The 14,910-nt window shown below is 50.0% G+C and overlaps 5 protein-coding genes across 5 annotated transcripts; 4 read left to right on the top strand and 1 right to left on the bottom strand.

The window, feature by feature from the left end:
• Positions 1–659: 659 nt before the first annotated feature.
• FSST1_001821 (WSC domain-containing protein) lies at positions 660–2,681 on the top strand (the record flags this gene model as incomplete). Its single annotated transcript, XM_083227751.1, has 1 exon — positions 660–2,681. One exon carries the CDS (start codon positions 660–662, stop codon positions 2,679–2,681), a length of 2,022 nt encoding a protein of 673 aa, XP_083092003.1.
• A 1,010-nt stretch (positions 2,682–3,691) lies between these two features.
• Positions 3,692–4,705, top strand: FSST1_001820 (putative polyprenol reductase; the record flags this gene model as incomplete). Its single annotated transcript, XM_083227750.1, has 2 exons — positions 3,692–4,262; positions 4,314–4,705. 2 exons carry the CDS (start codon positions 3,692–3,694, stop codon positions 4,703–4,705), a joined length of 963 nt encoding a protein of 320 aa, XP_083092002.1.
• A 16-nt stretch (positions 4,706–4,721) lies between these two features.
• FSST1_001819 (uncharacterized protein) lies at positions 4,722–5,605 on the bottom strand (the record flags this gene model as incomplete). Its single annotated transcript, XM_083227749.1, has 3 exons — positions 4,722–5,053; positions 5,136–5,397; positions 5,450–5,605. 3 exons carry the CDS (start codon positions 5,603–5,605, stop codon positions 4,722–4,724), a joined length of 750 nt encoding a protein of 249 aa, XP_083092001.1.
• A 1,566-nt stretch (positions 5,606–7,171) lies between these two features.
• On the top strand, positions 7,172–11,912 carry FSST1_001818 (ankyrin repeat domain-containing protein; the record flags this gene model as incomplete). Its single annotated transcript, XM_083227748.1, has 3 exons — positions 7,172–11,027; positions 11,077–11,303; positions 11,361–11,912. 3 exons carry the CDS (start codon positions 7,172–7,174, stop codon positions 11,910–11,912), a joined length of 4,635 nt encoding a protein of 1,544 aa, XP_083092000.1.
• Positions 11,913–12,642: 730 nt separating this feature from the next.
• On the top strand, positions 12,643–14,494 carry FSST1_001817 (GTP-binding protein RBG1; the record flags this gene model as incomplete). The annotated part of the gene is made up of 6 exons (XM_083227747.1): positions 12,643–12,750; positions 12,876–13,158; positions 13,312–13,702; positions 13,784–14,030; positions 14,120–14,240; positions 14,475–14,494. The coding sequence occupies 6 exons, from the start codon at positions 12,643–12,645 to the stop codon at positions 14,492–14,494; spliced, it is 1,170 nt and encodes a 389-aa protein (XP_083091999.1).
• Between the last annotated feature and the right edge of the window lie 416 nt (positions 14,495–14,910).

The following is a 14,910-nucleotide window of genomic DNA, read 5'->3' as shown; positions in this document are numbered from 1 at the left end:
CCAAAAACCCAGGCCAACGTACAAACCAGACTCTGCCAGCCTCATGCTCCCCACCAAGCCTAACGAGAAAAGGCCATTGCCTCACTAGGCTTGGTCAAACAAGTCTCTTTCTAGTGGAACTTGAATGAGGTCCGGACACTACGATCCTCAAGCTATCATGGTGCATGTTAGGCGCTCCGTGGCGTTTGTCTGCAGTTACCGTTTTAGGCAGAGCACCTCTAGTTCTACCATTTAGTATGTCCATCGGTATGAGGCGTATCTTGGTCACCACAATATTATTTAGGATTTCGATGTGGTATTGTGGAAGAGGACGGGGCTTCCGGCCCCTGAGGCTCATGGCTGGTATGGCTGTAGGTGCAGAAGTTGTTGGAGGTGACAACAAACCGTCTTAGTGATATCAGTTCGGGCGGATAAATAACATCGTCCTCCCAGCCCAAAGCCATTCTTTTCTCATCATCCAACAGCAGCTTCTCAAGCAATCAGCTACTCTCACACTCTCTTCTTTCAGCTCACACACTCTCTTTTGTACTTTCGAGTACCACTTTCTTTGAATATTCAGACAGTTTGCAACCTCATCGAGGCAACCAACTCTTACTCTCACTTACAAGAACCTCAACGTCGATCTGCAACTTTCGATCCTTTCATTTGATAACAACATCATGTTCTCGCTCCGAACTGTCGTTGCCGGTGCGACTCTCGCCCTGGTTGGCGTTGCTCAGGCATGGCACACCGAATACCCGCCTTGTCTCGATCCTTTCCAGCCTTATGTCGCCGCTGGATGCTTCCAGGATGGCGTTCAGGGTAGCAACGCCGGTGCGCTCATCTACCGTTCTGGTCAGAACCAGTACAACATGACTGTTGAAAAGTGTGTCGCCGAGTGCAAGGGCAACGGCTTCCGCTATGCTGGTCTCAAGTACTACGGTGTCTGCTACTGCGGTTCAACTGTCGGCGGTGCCCAGCTCGCTGATAGTCAGTGCACTTATCCTTGCACTGGTGATAACACTGAGACATGCGGCAGTGACAGTGCCCTCAACATCTGGCAGGATCCTACTTTCAAGACTACCAACCTTGGTGGCGTTGTCGCCAAACTTCCCGGAATCGTTCAGTCCATCGTCGGTTACAAGCCCAACGGCTGCTACACTGACAACTCCTCCAAGGGTCGTGCTTTGACCTGGCCTATGGATGTTGATGGCTCTACAATGACTCCGACAACCTGCCTGACTGCCTGTGCTGACCAGGGCTTCCCTCTCGCTGGTCTTGAGTATGGTGGTGAGTGCTACTGTGGTAATGTTCTGGCCAACGATACTGTCAAGGCTGATGTTGGTGACTGCAATGTCCCTTGCAATGGTGACAAGACCCTGCTCTGTGGCGGACCCAGCCGTTTGAGTGTCTACATCTCTAACGATTTGCTGTCTCTTCAACCTTGTGGTTATACCCCTGGCAGCTCTTCCTCTTCCTCTTCCTCTTCCTCTTCCTCTTCCATTCAGTCTTCGACCTCGACCACTTCTGCTTCCACTTCTAGCTCCAGCTCTACCAGCTCCAGCTCTACCAGCTCCAGCTCTACCAGCTCCAGCTCCAGCTCCTCCAGTTCTAGCTCTTCCAGCTCTACCACAACCTTGAGCACTGCTGTCGGCACTGCTACGAACAACGGGCCTTACCCTCCTCCCTCAAGTACCAGCAAAGGACCTGGCTCTACCTCAAGCACCACCAATGGTCCCAACCCTCCTTCAAGCACCGCCAATGGTCCCAACCCTCCTTCTGGAAGCACTACTACTACATCCTGCACCACCACTACCGGTCCTGCTATGTGTACTTCTACTGTCGTCGTTCCCAACACCTGCGAGTACAAGTGCGGTAACTGGTGCGCCCCCTCTGTTCCCGATTTCCAAGACCAGAACAGTTGCCAGACTGCCTACAACAACTGCGCTAAGAATATTGCTTCTTGCTTCCAGAACGCTGGTTGGCCTGGAGTTCTCAACTGTTTTGACTTCTCCAAGTGGTGCGATGGTGTCCAGGGTTACTGTGCTTCTACTTGCTCTCGTGGTCGCACCTGCAGCAAGGCTGGCTGCTTCAACAACAACACTCCCTCTGGTGGCAACAATGTCAAGACCACTACCAGTGTCTACCCTTGTGCTGCCACTAGCACTTCCACCACTGCTTCTTCTGCTTCCACTTCTTGCGCTCCCCAGCCCACCAACATTTGCTCGCAGCCCAGCTCTCGCATCTGGGGTTACGGTCCTGGCAGCCCTGTCGGCGGTATTGAGCTTCCTCTCGTTGCCTGCAACGACTTGAAGAACGACTTTTCCCAGAACCCCTTCAAGCTCTACACCGATACAAACTCCAACTCTTGCTCTTCTTACTCCCGCAACCAGCAATCCAGCGCCTGTGCTGATGCCTGCAAGACCCAGTACAACTCTTGTGTCAACACCTATGTTCAGAGCTGCAAGAAGCTCAACACTCGCAGCGAAGGTAACAACTACTTTGACAAGCGCTCGCACTCCCACTTCCACAAGCGTGCCCTTGAGAAGTCCGGCATTGAGCCTCGCTTCTTCAACCTTTTCGGCAATGTTCAGTGGCAGACTGCTCAGACCAAGTGTGGCATCCAGTACACCGACTGCCTTCTTGAGAATAAGAACGTCTATTACAGCAACCGTTGCCAGAGCTTTGGCACTGGTGTCTAAGGGTTTTTTTCCAAGGACCTGGAATTTGTGAGGCTGACAATCAAAACTTGCCAAGGTGTTTGGGTTGGAATTTGGATAGATCTGTTAGGGATTGGATGGTGCATGCACTTGGGGTGCAGGATCTGGTTTGTGCTTTCAAATTGGTTGGTGTTTTTATATTTACACACACTCGCTTAGTTGTCTTTTACTAGTCAGACTGTCATTCGCTATAGAGAAGCTGTTTTGTTTTGATACTTAAATGTTCCGCATACAACGTGAATCGTGAATGCTGCCTCCTGCTGGGTACTAACTTTTCGTTTCCCCTTATTTTCTTTTTCTCTTATTGATACAACACGATCTTTCCATAGTGTATTACTTATAGTTGGTTGTTTCATCATGACATGATGTAGTTAGCAGGTACATTCTATACGTGCGTCCACAGTTAATTCGAGATATCTCAGGCGGTGCTGTAGGGTAGTTTGCGTCAACCTGCTAATCCATTATGTATGATGTCTGTATACAACCACCCCCATAATGTGTATACCCTGTTGATAGTTCAATTGTATGGATGATTTTAACTATATATTTGAGTTGAAGATGAAGTATTTTTTAGCTAATCTCGTTCATGTTAGTCATCTATGGGTCATGTTCCTATTCCTCAAACGACCAACTTTCAAGCATGATAAGAAGTCTTATGGAAGACTACAGTTTAAAAGTGCAGACCAGATCTAATCATATACGTATACAGCTTTAGAAGTCGTTTCTCAATCGTTTGGATTTACCTCGATATTCAGCTTTCAATTGGTGTCTGTCTGGTTCAACCAACATATTGATGGACTTGCCACAGTATTTATTATAGACCTTGCTCATGCTATGCGTTATTGGCACTGTGCAGTGCAGAACGCGCCAGTCTAGATAGGACATTAGATAAAACATAGGTAGGTAGGTACCTATGCTTCCTTATTGTTAACAGCCATCCTTTCCATAATCGACAACATAAAATCTCAAGATCACTGAAGCTAGGGATAACCATGGAAGAATTGATACACCAATCCATCGATCTGATGTCGATTTTGACACCAGCACAATGGTGTCAGACTTTCTTCGCCCTTTCTACGGCCATCGTCCTTGGTATCCAAGCCCTCCCACAAGATGTTCGCAGCGCTCTCATGGACTACGGCGCCCGAAGACCCAAAGATGCGAAACACGGAAAGGAGCAAGAAGAAAACAGACAGAAAGCTCTCGTGCCTCTGAGGTCATTTATGAAGAATTTAACAGAGTACGGGCAAGTGTCCCATTCATGGTTCTTGCACTTTTACATTGTTTCGGTGGCCCTGTCGGGTTTCTGGGCGTGGCAGTATCTCACTAAAGGTCATGTACTGAAAAGAATTGTGACGTGTCAAAATCGAGCTGATGGACCGTCCATGAGCCTGGAGCAAGTTTTCGTGGCATGGTTGCTCATGGCGTTGCAGGGTTCGAGAAGGCTTTACGAGAGTTTGTTTGTGTTCAAGTCAGGGTCATCACCTATGTGGCTTATTCATTGGGCACTTGGTCTTTCGTACTACATTGCAATGAGCCTTGCTGTCTGGGTTGAGGGTTCCAGTATGTTTTCAATATTCACACCTGGCCTCAACAGAAGCTGACAAGTTGCAGGCGCCATTTCAGCAGCCTGGGATTCTCCCTATCAACCTCTCCGGGTTCCACGACGGCTGCCTTCAGCCCTAGCATTGTATTTCGTGGCTTACTTCAAGCAAAATCAATGTCACAGACATTTGGCAAGCCTCAAGAAGTATACCCTCCCAAGTGAGGGGTGGTTCAAGTATATAATCTGTCCACACTATACTTCAGAATGCCTTGTCTACCTTGCCATTGCCTGGATCGCTGCACCACACGGCCAAATCTTCAACAGAAGTGTCTTGGGCGCTGTCATGTTTGTGGCTGTGAATCTCGGTACCACGGCAAAGGGCACCAAGGTATGGTATGAGCAGAAATTCGGCGCAAACAAGGTCGCTGGGCGGTGGCTCATGATCCCGCCTGTCTACTAGCTTGAAGCAACGGCCTTTAACGCTTCATGAACAAGCCGAGCTTGTTTGCGACTTTGGATACCTGAAGAACATCCCGATATGTCAAACTTGTGCGGGTTTGACGAAGATTCTTGCCACTGGCGAATGCAGTGGGTGAACGAAGGAGGTCCCAATTCGCAACAGTATTCGCACCAAGGTCGACATCCTCTTCGATATCGGAAATACCGTGTAGATAGTCGGTGTACAGCTGATCAGTAGTGATGAGCAAGCTACGAGGCTCCTGAAGAATTCTCCAAGCAGGCACAGGGTCAAGGGCGCCGTCGTCCTTGCTGCGATGCAGGTTCAGGCACAAGCTGGCACCAAGGCTCACTGTACACACTACGGGCCAATACGCGGCACCATCCTATGTAGGATGAGCATGAAAGAGTATAATATATCACTTGATGTTTACTCAACTTATGCGGCATGATACCAATGCCAGGTGGATATTCGTTGATTAGAACATGGTTTGGTATGTGGTGTGGGCTCTCGGAAAAGACATGGCCTGGTTCTGAATCTTTGGTTGGAAGTGACAACAGACGCGATATGACAGGATCCTGAAGCCACGCGGGAAGAGGCGCATCAAGTAATTTGTTGTTGACAAGGTCCGACGGCCATGTTTGAAGACGTCGCCTCGTTAGTTGTTTCCATCTCGGCTTAGGCGCGGTGGATATCTAGAGATAGACTTCAGCGACGAACTAGTTGTTGCGATATCAAAGGACGCACTTTATCCAGGATCATTTGCTCTTCTTCTTCGGAGATAAAGTTGGGTATATAATATGCGGTTTGGGGTAGAGAGATAATGCGAGCATGTTGCAGCGACTCAGGAAGCAGGATATGGCTCCTGTTACTGTTAGACGAGGCAGACTGTGATGTCTCCATCATGAATTTGCTTTTGTCGGGCACATGCGTGTGTATGTGAATTGGGACTATCCGTATTAGAGTAGACCTTGTCAGTGATCAGTCGTGATGTGATTAATTTCACACATTTGGAGTTTGATAATGGTTGGTGATTTAGCTAAGATCAGCAGTTATTGAATTGTTAGTGGCTACCTCCAAGATTGAAGAAGGCTGGACAACCAAATCCTGGTTCTGACGAGATAAATACGGGGGTAATAACAAGCCAGGACTTGTATGAGACAAAGTCTAATTGACCTGGGGAGTTTGCTCCTTACCTGGTAGTTAAACAGTTCCTTGAAGTTGTTATACTAGCAACATCGTCCATGGGAGTTATCTATCGTGTTAAGAACTGATTATCTTTAAAACTGGCACGTTTGATCCAATCAGAGACAACTTCGATGGATCAAGGTGTCATCTTCAAGTGCCTTAGCAACAGGGGGTTAAGACTACTAAATGGGTATCACTCCATACGTACCTAACGCAGCCTAGTAGGCTCCAGTGGGTTTTCACCCCCAAAGTCAGAGAGTCAGAGGACGGGCCGGGCATGCATTATTGAACTCCACTGGAAGGTCAGGCAGTCAACAACAGACCTTGGACCTATGTACAGACAATACAGCAGTATCTGGTCAAAGCCCGCCTTTTATGCTTTATGCTCTGTAGATAGCAATCAAGTACTTTGCATACACGCACAGACTCAATATTCATGTCACACGCTCCAAAACGACCCCTTCTTTTTCTTTTATGCTCAAACTGAAGCCTATCGACTTTCGCCTTTGATTGGCTTAAAAGTACGGTCAAAGACTTTATGTGTGACCGTATCTTACTCGCCCTAGTCTTTCTACCCGGACAGACTAAAAGACAGTACGAATGAACGATATGATGGGGCCAATAAGACCCTTTCTTGGAGCCCGGGGCCTGGCTTCCATTGCCTAGGCTTTGCCTTTCTTTCTCTCTTCCACTTTCGTTCTCAGTCAATCTCGCTCTCGCCTCGCCTCGCCTCATCTGTCTTACTTAGCGGTCGCCCTCACTCCTCTCTCTCTCTGGGCAAACAGGCCGTATACATTAGACCGTATCTCAATACCTACGGACGTCCACGGATACCACAACGTAACTCTACCTAAAACAAGGTTTACGTCTCCATCCAGTATCGGTCCTCCGTTGCCAATAAGCCTCCACTTTCAATTCCAATTCTACTCTACCTTCAATCCGAAACCCAACATTCTCATCGTCTCCCATTATCCACATACAACAATAGTCGACGCCATCTTCTCCTCATTTCGACTTCTCGAATCAATTCTGTCATTGCGCATAGCCTTTGGTGTTTTTCTCTGCATCTGCTTCGTGCGTGTCTTTTGACTGCGCCCGTGTTCTTTCGCTACCTCATTGTCGCGCCCGCCCGTTGCATCCAGCTCAATTCATTTCAAAATTCACTTCTAGGTTTAAGGCATACGCATCAACAACCGCGCGAGTTTATCGCCAGCCATCCTCAGCTTTGATAGTCATCACCAGAATGGTGGTAGTCGCTAGTCGTCCTCGCAGGTAAATGTCATGGATGCGCAGAATGCTGCCCAGTCCGACCAGACGAGGCCTGCTGGCGACTCCCCTCATCAGCGGCCTGAATCAAAACCCGAAACATCGAAGTCGACACCGCCGCCAGTAAGCTCAAACCCTTCCGAGCACACTGGCAAAGACAAAGACAAAGACAAAGATGCCCGTCGGAACGCGAATTCATCATCTGTAGTCGATCAAGATGCTTCCGAAGACCGCGATTCTGATGCAGAAACCATCGTGCTGCCAGGCAAAGATGGCCACTCCCCGTCAAAAGCTCGAAAGGTGAGGCAGGAGGACAAAAGTGACGGTGACGGCGATAATTCCAAGTCTTCTATCAAGGCTGCTGGTTATCGTCCTCTGGAGCTTGAAAAGCAGGCATCATCTATCCATGCCCGTGGCGACCCTGTCAAGAATAAGCGCACGCCTGCTCATCTCGAACGCGAGAAACTGTCACGAGGTAAAGATGCGGCTGCCTCGAGCGGCTTGAGCTCTGCGCCCGCGTCACCGCCGCATCATCGGCAACAGCAGCGTCGCCGGTTTGTTGAGGACACACACTCGTCTTCGGATTCTGAACCCAACCCTCTGATCCCTCGCAAGTTACTTGTCAAAAAGCCGAAATCGAGTGAAGCTTCTGTGCCTAACAAGCGGAAAAGCCTCAAAGTTGAGTCCGATGACGAGGGCGAGGGTCGCAAAATCAGGCGACAACGAACAACCAGTGTAAGCATCGATTCGACTCGCCTGCCAAAAGAGCACAAGCCTTTCCCGGTAAAGACACAACATGATTCGCAAACCCGATCTATTTCCCCACAGTCTAGAACACACCGACGAAGTGCTTCATCCCAACTACCTTCTTACACATCCAACGGTTTTGGTCAAAAGAAGCGGCGCCTACCGCCCCCACTGCACTCGACTGACTGGCACTCCGACGATTCTTCTGCCAGTGGCAGCCCCCACCCTCGCAGCTCTAAACTTCGTAGCCTGGCAACGCCCGCCACCGATACAAATGCATCCCCCGCAAGAATGGCCCCTCATAAAAAGCATCTCGATGCTCATGGTCAAACCTTCTTGGCCCGTGCTTGCGCACGAGGCGAATATGAGGGAGCCAAAACACGCCTGACCGAAAGACCCGAGGACTTAAATGTTGCCGACTACGCCGGAAATACGCCACTTCAAATTGCAGCTATTAATGGCTGCGAAGACATCGTCAAACTTTTGATCGATGCTGGATGCAATCTGGACTGTGTCAACTACGACAAAGACACACCACTGCTGGACGCAGTCGATAACGGTCATCTGGGCGTTGTCAAGCTATTATTAGAAGCCGGCGTCAACCCCCGAAAAGCAAACGTCAACGGCGAGGAGCCCATCGACCGTGTGAGTGAGGACACGGATAACGCGGACGAGATCAAAGCTGCTCTCATGGCAGCGAGGAAGCGAGTGGGGGATCGAAGGCGCACTTCGGAAGAACACCACTCGCACCAAGACCAGGACGCCAGGGACTCGCACGCGCCGGATAGCCCACGTCGATCGCCTGCCACAAACTCTGGATCAGGCCGGAGAACGGGAACCGTGCGTGCAACAAAGACGCGAAATGATCTCTTGTACATGCCCCTCGATGAAAAGACACTCCGGCAGGCTGCGGGAAGAGGAGACGAGGAAACTGTCGCCCGCATCTTGCAAGTGAAGGAGGGATTCAACGACCCCGAGTCTATGGTTGCTGCAGCACGAGGTGGACATGATCTGGTTATTCAGTTACTCCTGGGCTTGGGAGGCGCCAATCCCGACCCGCGACCTGTCTACAATGCTCAGCCAGAGTTTGCGACGCCGATACTCGCAGCGATTGGCCAGGAAAACATTAAAGTGGTCGAGTTACTATTAGAGCAGGCTGGATTCGATCCTACTAGGAGGTACAAGGGCGAAACATACTACGAAATCGCCCGACAGCGTGCAGGCCCGAATTGGAAAGACGAAGAGCACATGCTGAAGAATTCCTATGACGAGTACAAGAGAAGCCACAAGGATTCGGCCAGGACAAAATCACCAACTCGACGCGAACGAGATCAAGAACGTGGCGACCGTGAAGAGCGAGAAGCCAAGCGCGCCCGACGCGCGGACACGAAAGACAAGGAGGAGGGCCGACAGCATAAACGAAATCTCTCCAGCCCCGAACCGAAGAAGAAATCTGCCGCCTCTAAACTCACAAGCCCAAGAGAAAAACGACGATCCAACTCTATTACAAATCAGGGGGATGAGAATTTAAAGCGTGGCCCAGGACGACCTCGAAAAGAAGACCGTATTCCATCCATCAATGTCTCCGACCGCGAAGTGTCTCCAACCCTTTCCCACAAACAACTCAAGGCCAAGCATGCCGACTCAGACGCTGCTGGTGTATCCTCTGAAGGCGAAACTGTCAAACCCAGGAGGAAACTTGTATCTAAAGGCGAGCTTCGAGGAGAACGCGAGCGACAACGACGCGCCAGCATGGCTTCGAATGCTTCGTCTTTCAAAGACCCTCCGACAAGCCCTCACGAGTCCAAACATGAGGAACCAGCAGACAAACACGACAAGAATAGGGTTGAGAAACTGTCCGAGAAATACCATGATCGAACCAAGGCACTCAAAAGGGACGAATCTCGGGACCGTTTGTCGGTGTCTGGCGACGGATCAACTAAAAGGCACCGTGCTAGCATCACACCTGATCGACCAAGTAATGGCGATAAGGATGACAGCGAACTCCCCTCTAAACGTCGACGTCTGGAAGGCGAAACAAAAGAGAAACGTCAGAAACAAGCTTTGTCCTCCGATGAGAGACCTCGTAAATCCAACAATAGTCAGGACTCCTCCAAGCCAGCAGCCAAGTCGACACACAAGAAGCACGATGATGATAAACGCGAAAGGCGCGCCAACTCCCATCGTGCTGATATCGATCGTGCCAGCAGTGCAGAAAGACAAATCCACGTCAAGTCAGAGGACACTGACGTGGAGATGAGAGATGCTGATTCTATCAAGGCTGTGTCAGAGTCGGAACTGCAAGCAGCTCGAGCCAAAGAAGCCAAGGATGCCGAGCAAGAAAAGCAACGGCAACTCGAAGCAGAGACAGCCAAGAAGGAAGAGTTGCGAAAGAAGGAGATGACACGGAAGAAAGAAGAGGAACGCAAACGGGCTGAAGCTGAAATAGCTAAACAACACGAGGAGGAAGAGGCCCGAAAGAAAGCAGAGGAAGGGGAGAAGAAGCGGAAGGAGGAATCAGCAGAGAAGGAGAGATTGCGGAAGGAACAGGAAGACCGCGAGGCTGAGCGCAAGCGCAAAGACGAGCAAGAGCGCCAACGTCGAGAGGAGGATGAGAAACAACGACGCGAAGTTGAGGAAAAGGCGCGACAGGAAGAGGAAGAGAAGCGACGAGTTGAACTGGAGAGAAAGAAGAGGGAAGAGGAAGAGCAGAAGCAGCGCGAAGAAGAGGAGAGACTGCACCGCGAACAACTTGAGCGAGAGGCAGCTGAAGAAGCTCGCCGTCAACGTGAGGAAGAGGAGCGGAAAGAGCGTGAGCGGCGAGAACGTGCGCATCGTGAAGATCAAGAGCGCAAGCGTGCTGCGCGTGAAGCTGAACAACGACGATTCCGTGAAGAGCAGGAACGCATCCGCCTTGGCAAATTACCTCCTCTTCTACGATGGCTTGATACATGTCCAAACCCCAAGCTCCCAGTTCTTGCAGACAAGTTCAAACGCATACAAGGATGCCGATACGATACAATACGACGAGAAGCCAATGGAACGCCTGAGGGTCGCGAGCAATGGGTGCTCAACACTCATGTGGCTCTGCTTCTGGGCGAGAAGGATCTAGAGCTCTCAAGATGTAAGTTTCATGGCTGTATGTGTTAAAGTGATGACTGACAAACTCTCAGACACGGCCTGGGAACGCGCTCCTGTTAGCCAATTAGCCAAGATGTCCCTCTGGCGCGTAGAGTGGCGTCTCTACTCCCTTGTAGACGACAAAGTCTGGGATCTTGGCCGCCAGCTGCCAGAATACTATGGCGACGAGGATCCCTCTGAGCTGTGTTTTCATTCTAAGAAACGACTAAGAGAAGAGGCTTGGGAGAAGTTCCGCAATATGGACATGTTCTTTGTCAAGGTAATTACTCCAGAGCGTGAGAATGGACCAAGGATTTTTGAAGCTAACACGACGCAGCTGTCTGACCTAATGTATACCGTGTCCAACATCCCACATCTCCGCAACACCCAACTTGCGGTCGAATACCGTGAGCTTCTGGAGTCGGAGGCACAAAGTATGCATTGGGGTACGTGCCAGAAGTGGAAGCAAGATCCAGATGCTGCTCGCTATCATGGACTCGCTCCTCGTTGCAAATACTATGTCAATGGAACACTGGTGGGCGAGGATATGCCTCAGCTAGCACAAACAAGTAGCACTCCTTTCCCCGATAAGAAGGTGCCACGACGCGGACTGGTGCAAGTATTTCCAGATGATCCCGACTATGCGCGGCTCTGTTTGGAACAAGGTCTAGAGCATCTCATCAACGGCCACCTCAGCCCACCTTTCGTCAATGGCATCCATTCTTCTCCAATCAGTCAAAAATCGATGTTGTCAGGAGGACATGGTGTCAACGGCACTTTTAAGGCTTTGACGCCTGGATCGACAATTGAGAGCTTGCCAATGTCATCAGCAGGCCATGAGATATTGACCAACGGCATCAATGGAAAGACGAATGGAACCTCGCACTGAATCGGATGAGTTCGACATGACGATCGAACATACCTTGTTTTATTATTGCTTTCAGTTTTCTTTGTTAGCATAACGATCATGGGCGGCGCAGATACAGACTAGGGCTACGGAATGGCTTATTGCTTTTATCAACAAGTGGGAATAGTAGTCCGTGAACTACCAGTGTTTACTCATGATGATTGGATCGGAATACAATACAGGCTTGTGGAACACTCGATGGACACGATTGTAGAGTTGGATGGACGATTATCTGGAGCGTCAGCGGATGATGAGATGGCTACCTCGGAAAAATTACGCAAGATGATGGGCGATTGTTTTATGCTGAAGCATGACTACACATGATGTCGTAGAAAAGCAGCAGAGACTGACTGATGGGCAAGCAGCCTTGCTGGTGAGAGATACTGAGCTCAATATATTTGAGAGGCTGTATATAACAAATTATGAAACATGAAAAACAAGAAATTATATCATGACTACTTGGTGCCTTGAAGGCGACTCGTAAACACATTTTGATTGGCTGTGAAAGAATATTTTGGCTGACGTCAAAGTTTTATGGGCCACATAAAATTCTACCCCACCATTTGACGACTCCCACTCACGCATTTACGCATTCTTTGCAATTTATCACCAAAAGTACCTTGATCACGAATTGGGCGACGAACCCGAGATCTGAGGCCAGACAACGACCGAATATCGAATCTAAGCCGCTTCTGAAAAGGAAACCGCAATCATGGCGACCACGGTGGACAAGGTTCGTAGTCGCTCCCACTGTCAGACCGCACCTGTAACAAGTTTGCTAACCCCAGTCCCCCACCAGATCAAAGATATTGAGGCCGAAGTACGTGATAACTCAAACGAATCCTTCTACCCGACGTTTTGGGAGACGAATATAGCCGACGAGTCATAATGGGGGCTCCTTTTGTTTCGTCGACCACGGGGACCGGCTCTAACGTGTGTAATTAGATGGCCAAAACCCAGAAGAACAAGGCGACGTCCTACCATCTGGGTCAGCTCAAGGCCAAGTTGGCCAAGCTCAAGCGCGAGCTGTTAACTCCCAGCGGTGGAGGTGGTGGCGGCGGTGCTGGTTTCGATGTGGCCAGGACTGGTGTTGCCAGTATTGGCTTCATCGGTTTCCCTTCAGTAGGCAAGAGTACGCTCATGAGTAGACTGACCGGCCAGCATTCGGAGGCTGCCGCATATGAATTCACCACCCTTACCTCTGTGCCTGGTCAAGTGGTCTACAACGGTTAGTCTTTTGTGATATCCCCCTTCTCCTCCACTTTACCGGTCAGATGCGGCCGCCTGCTTGATACAAGGCGCTTGATCTTGATGCCCGATTCCACTTGCCAACGGTTCCCTCACGCGCCAAACATTTTCGTGGCTGACTCACATTCTCTAGGCGCTCCCTTGCAGATTATTGACCTTCCTGGTATTATTGAAGGTGCCAAGGATGGTCGTGGCCGAGGTCGGCAAGTTATTGCTGTGGCCAAGACTTGCCATCTGATCTTCATTGTGTTGGACGTGAACAAACCTTTGACGGATAAGCGGGTGATTGAGGCGGAACTCGAGGGCTTCGGAATCCGCATCAACAAGGAGCCACCCAACATTACCTTCAAGAAGAAGGACAAGGGTGGCCTCAATATCACCAACACCGTGCCCTTGACCCATATCGACCATGGCGAAATCAAGGCTGTTATGAACGAATACCGCATCAACTCGGCGGATATTACAATCCGCTGCGACGCTACTGTCGACGACCTGATCGACATCCTTGAGGCCAAGAGTCGAAGGTATGACTGCCAAAACTGACACACAGACCTACATCTTTGGTCAGATGTGAAACTCGGTTCGCTAACGTTTTGACTTGATAGCTACATTCCCGTTGTCTACTGTCTGAATAAGATTGATTCGATCAGTATTGAGGAGCTCGATCTTCTATACCGTATCCCCAACGCTGTTCCCATCAGCTCTGAGCACGGATGGAACGTTGACGAGCTGATGGAGGCTATGTGGGACAAGCTCAGCCTTGTTCGAGTGTACACAAAGCCCAAGGGCAAGCAGCCGGATTACTCTCAACCTGTCGTGCTTCGAGCCTCGCGCTGCACCGTTGAAGATTTCGTAGGCCTACCCATTTTCTTCACGTTTTCGCCCCTTCACGTTTATAAATTTATGAAGAGGTCTGGATCACTAATTGTTTTGATATGTAGTGTAACGCCATTCATCGAAGTATCACGGAGGTTTTCAAGACAGCCATCGTTTACGGCAAGTCTGTTAAGCATCAGCCTCAGCGCGTTGGCTTGGCCCATGAATTATGTGACGAGGATGTTGGTAGGTTAAACCGGAACTCCCGAAACCAACTCACAACCCTAGTAGCAGCCTGAACACAGTTTGTGAGGGAGGGGGGACGGTCAAGGTCTTCTTTGAACGCGATCTACCCGATTCAGGATCTTGCTTCACTGGCTGGTCATGGGCGTCCCTCCTCACAACCCCATTCTGGTGTTTAGGGGCTAGATTGCTGGGGTTGGGTTGTACTAAGCTCACGGCAACGCTAACTTTTAACAGTAACAATTGTCAAGCGATGAAAGGATAACTTGCGGAGATTGAAGGGGACGATCCCACGGCAACGCGAGAAGCTTGGTGAACTAGATTGCTTGGACTGCCGCTTTCGCATCAGGGTGTTACCACAAGCCATGGCACAGTCGACCACCCTCTAGTATGCGACTCTGGTTTTGCTCCGAGTGGCTCAAGAAAGTAGAGGGAGAAACCGCGCGGACCGGGGGGATGTCGATTGCAATAGAGTCAATAATAAAGACAGGGCTGACACTGGATGCACGGCTACGAGCACGTCTGGCTGGTAACAAGTATCGGCCTGGCTCAGCTAGGCACGATAATGATCGGCGCAAGTTTCCGGGGGAGTTCAGAAGTGGCGTGCCTACTCACAGACAGGCTGATGGGTTTAGAACAGGGGGCAAAGATTAGGTCAACGGCAGACGACAAT

The sequence above is a fragment of the Fusarium sambucinum genome, chromosome IV (assembly GCF_050947815.1).
Source record: "Fusarium sambucinum isolate potato_lamoka chromosome IV, whole genome shotgun sequence".
Lineage (NCBI taxonomy): Eukaryota > Fungi > Ascomycota > Sordariomycetes > Hypocreales > Nectriaceae > Fusarium > Fusarium sambucinum.
Note: the sequence above shows the minus strand (reverse complement) of the source record. Positions and strands in the feature narration are given on the sequence as shown.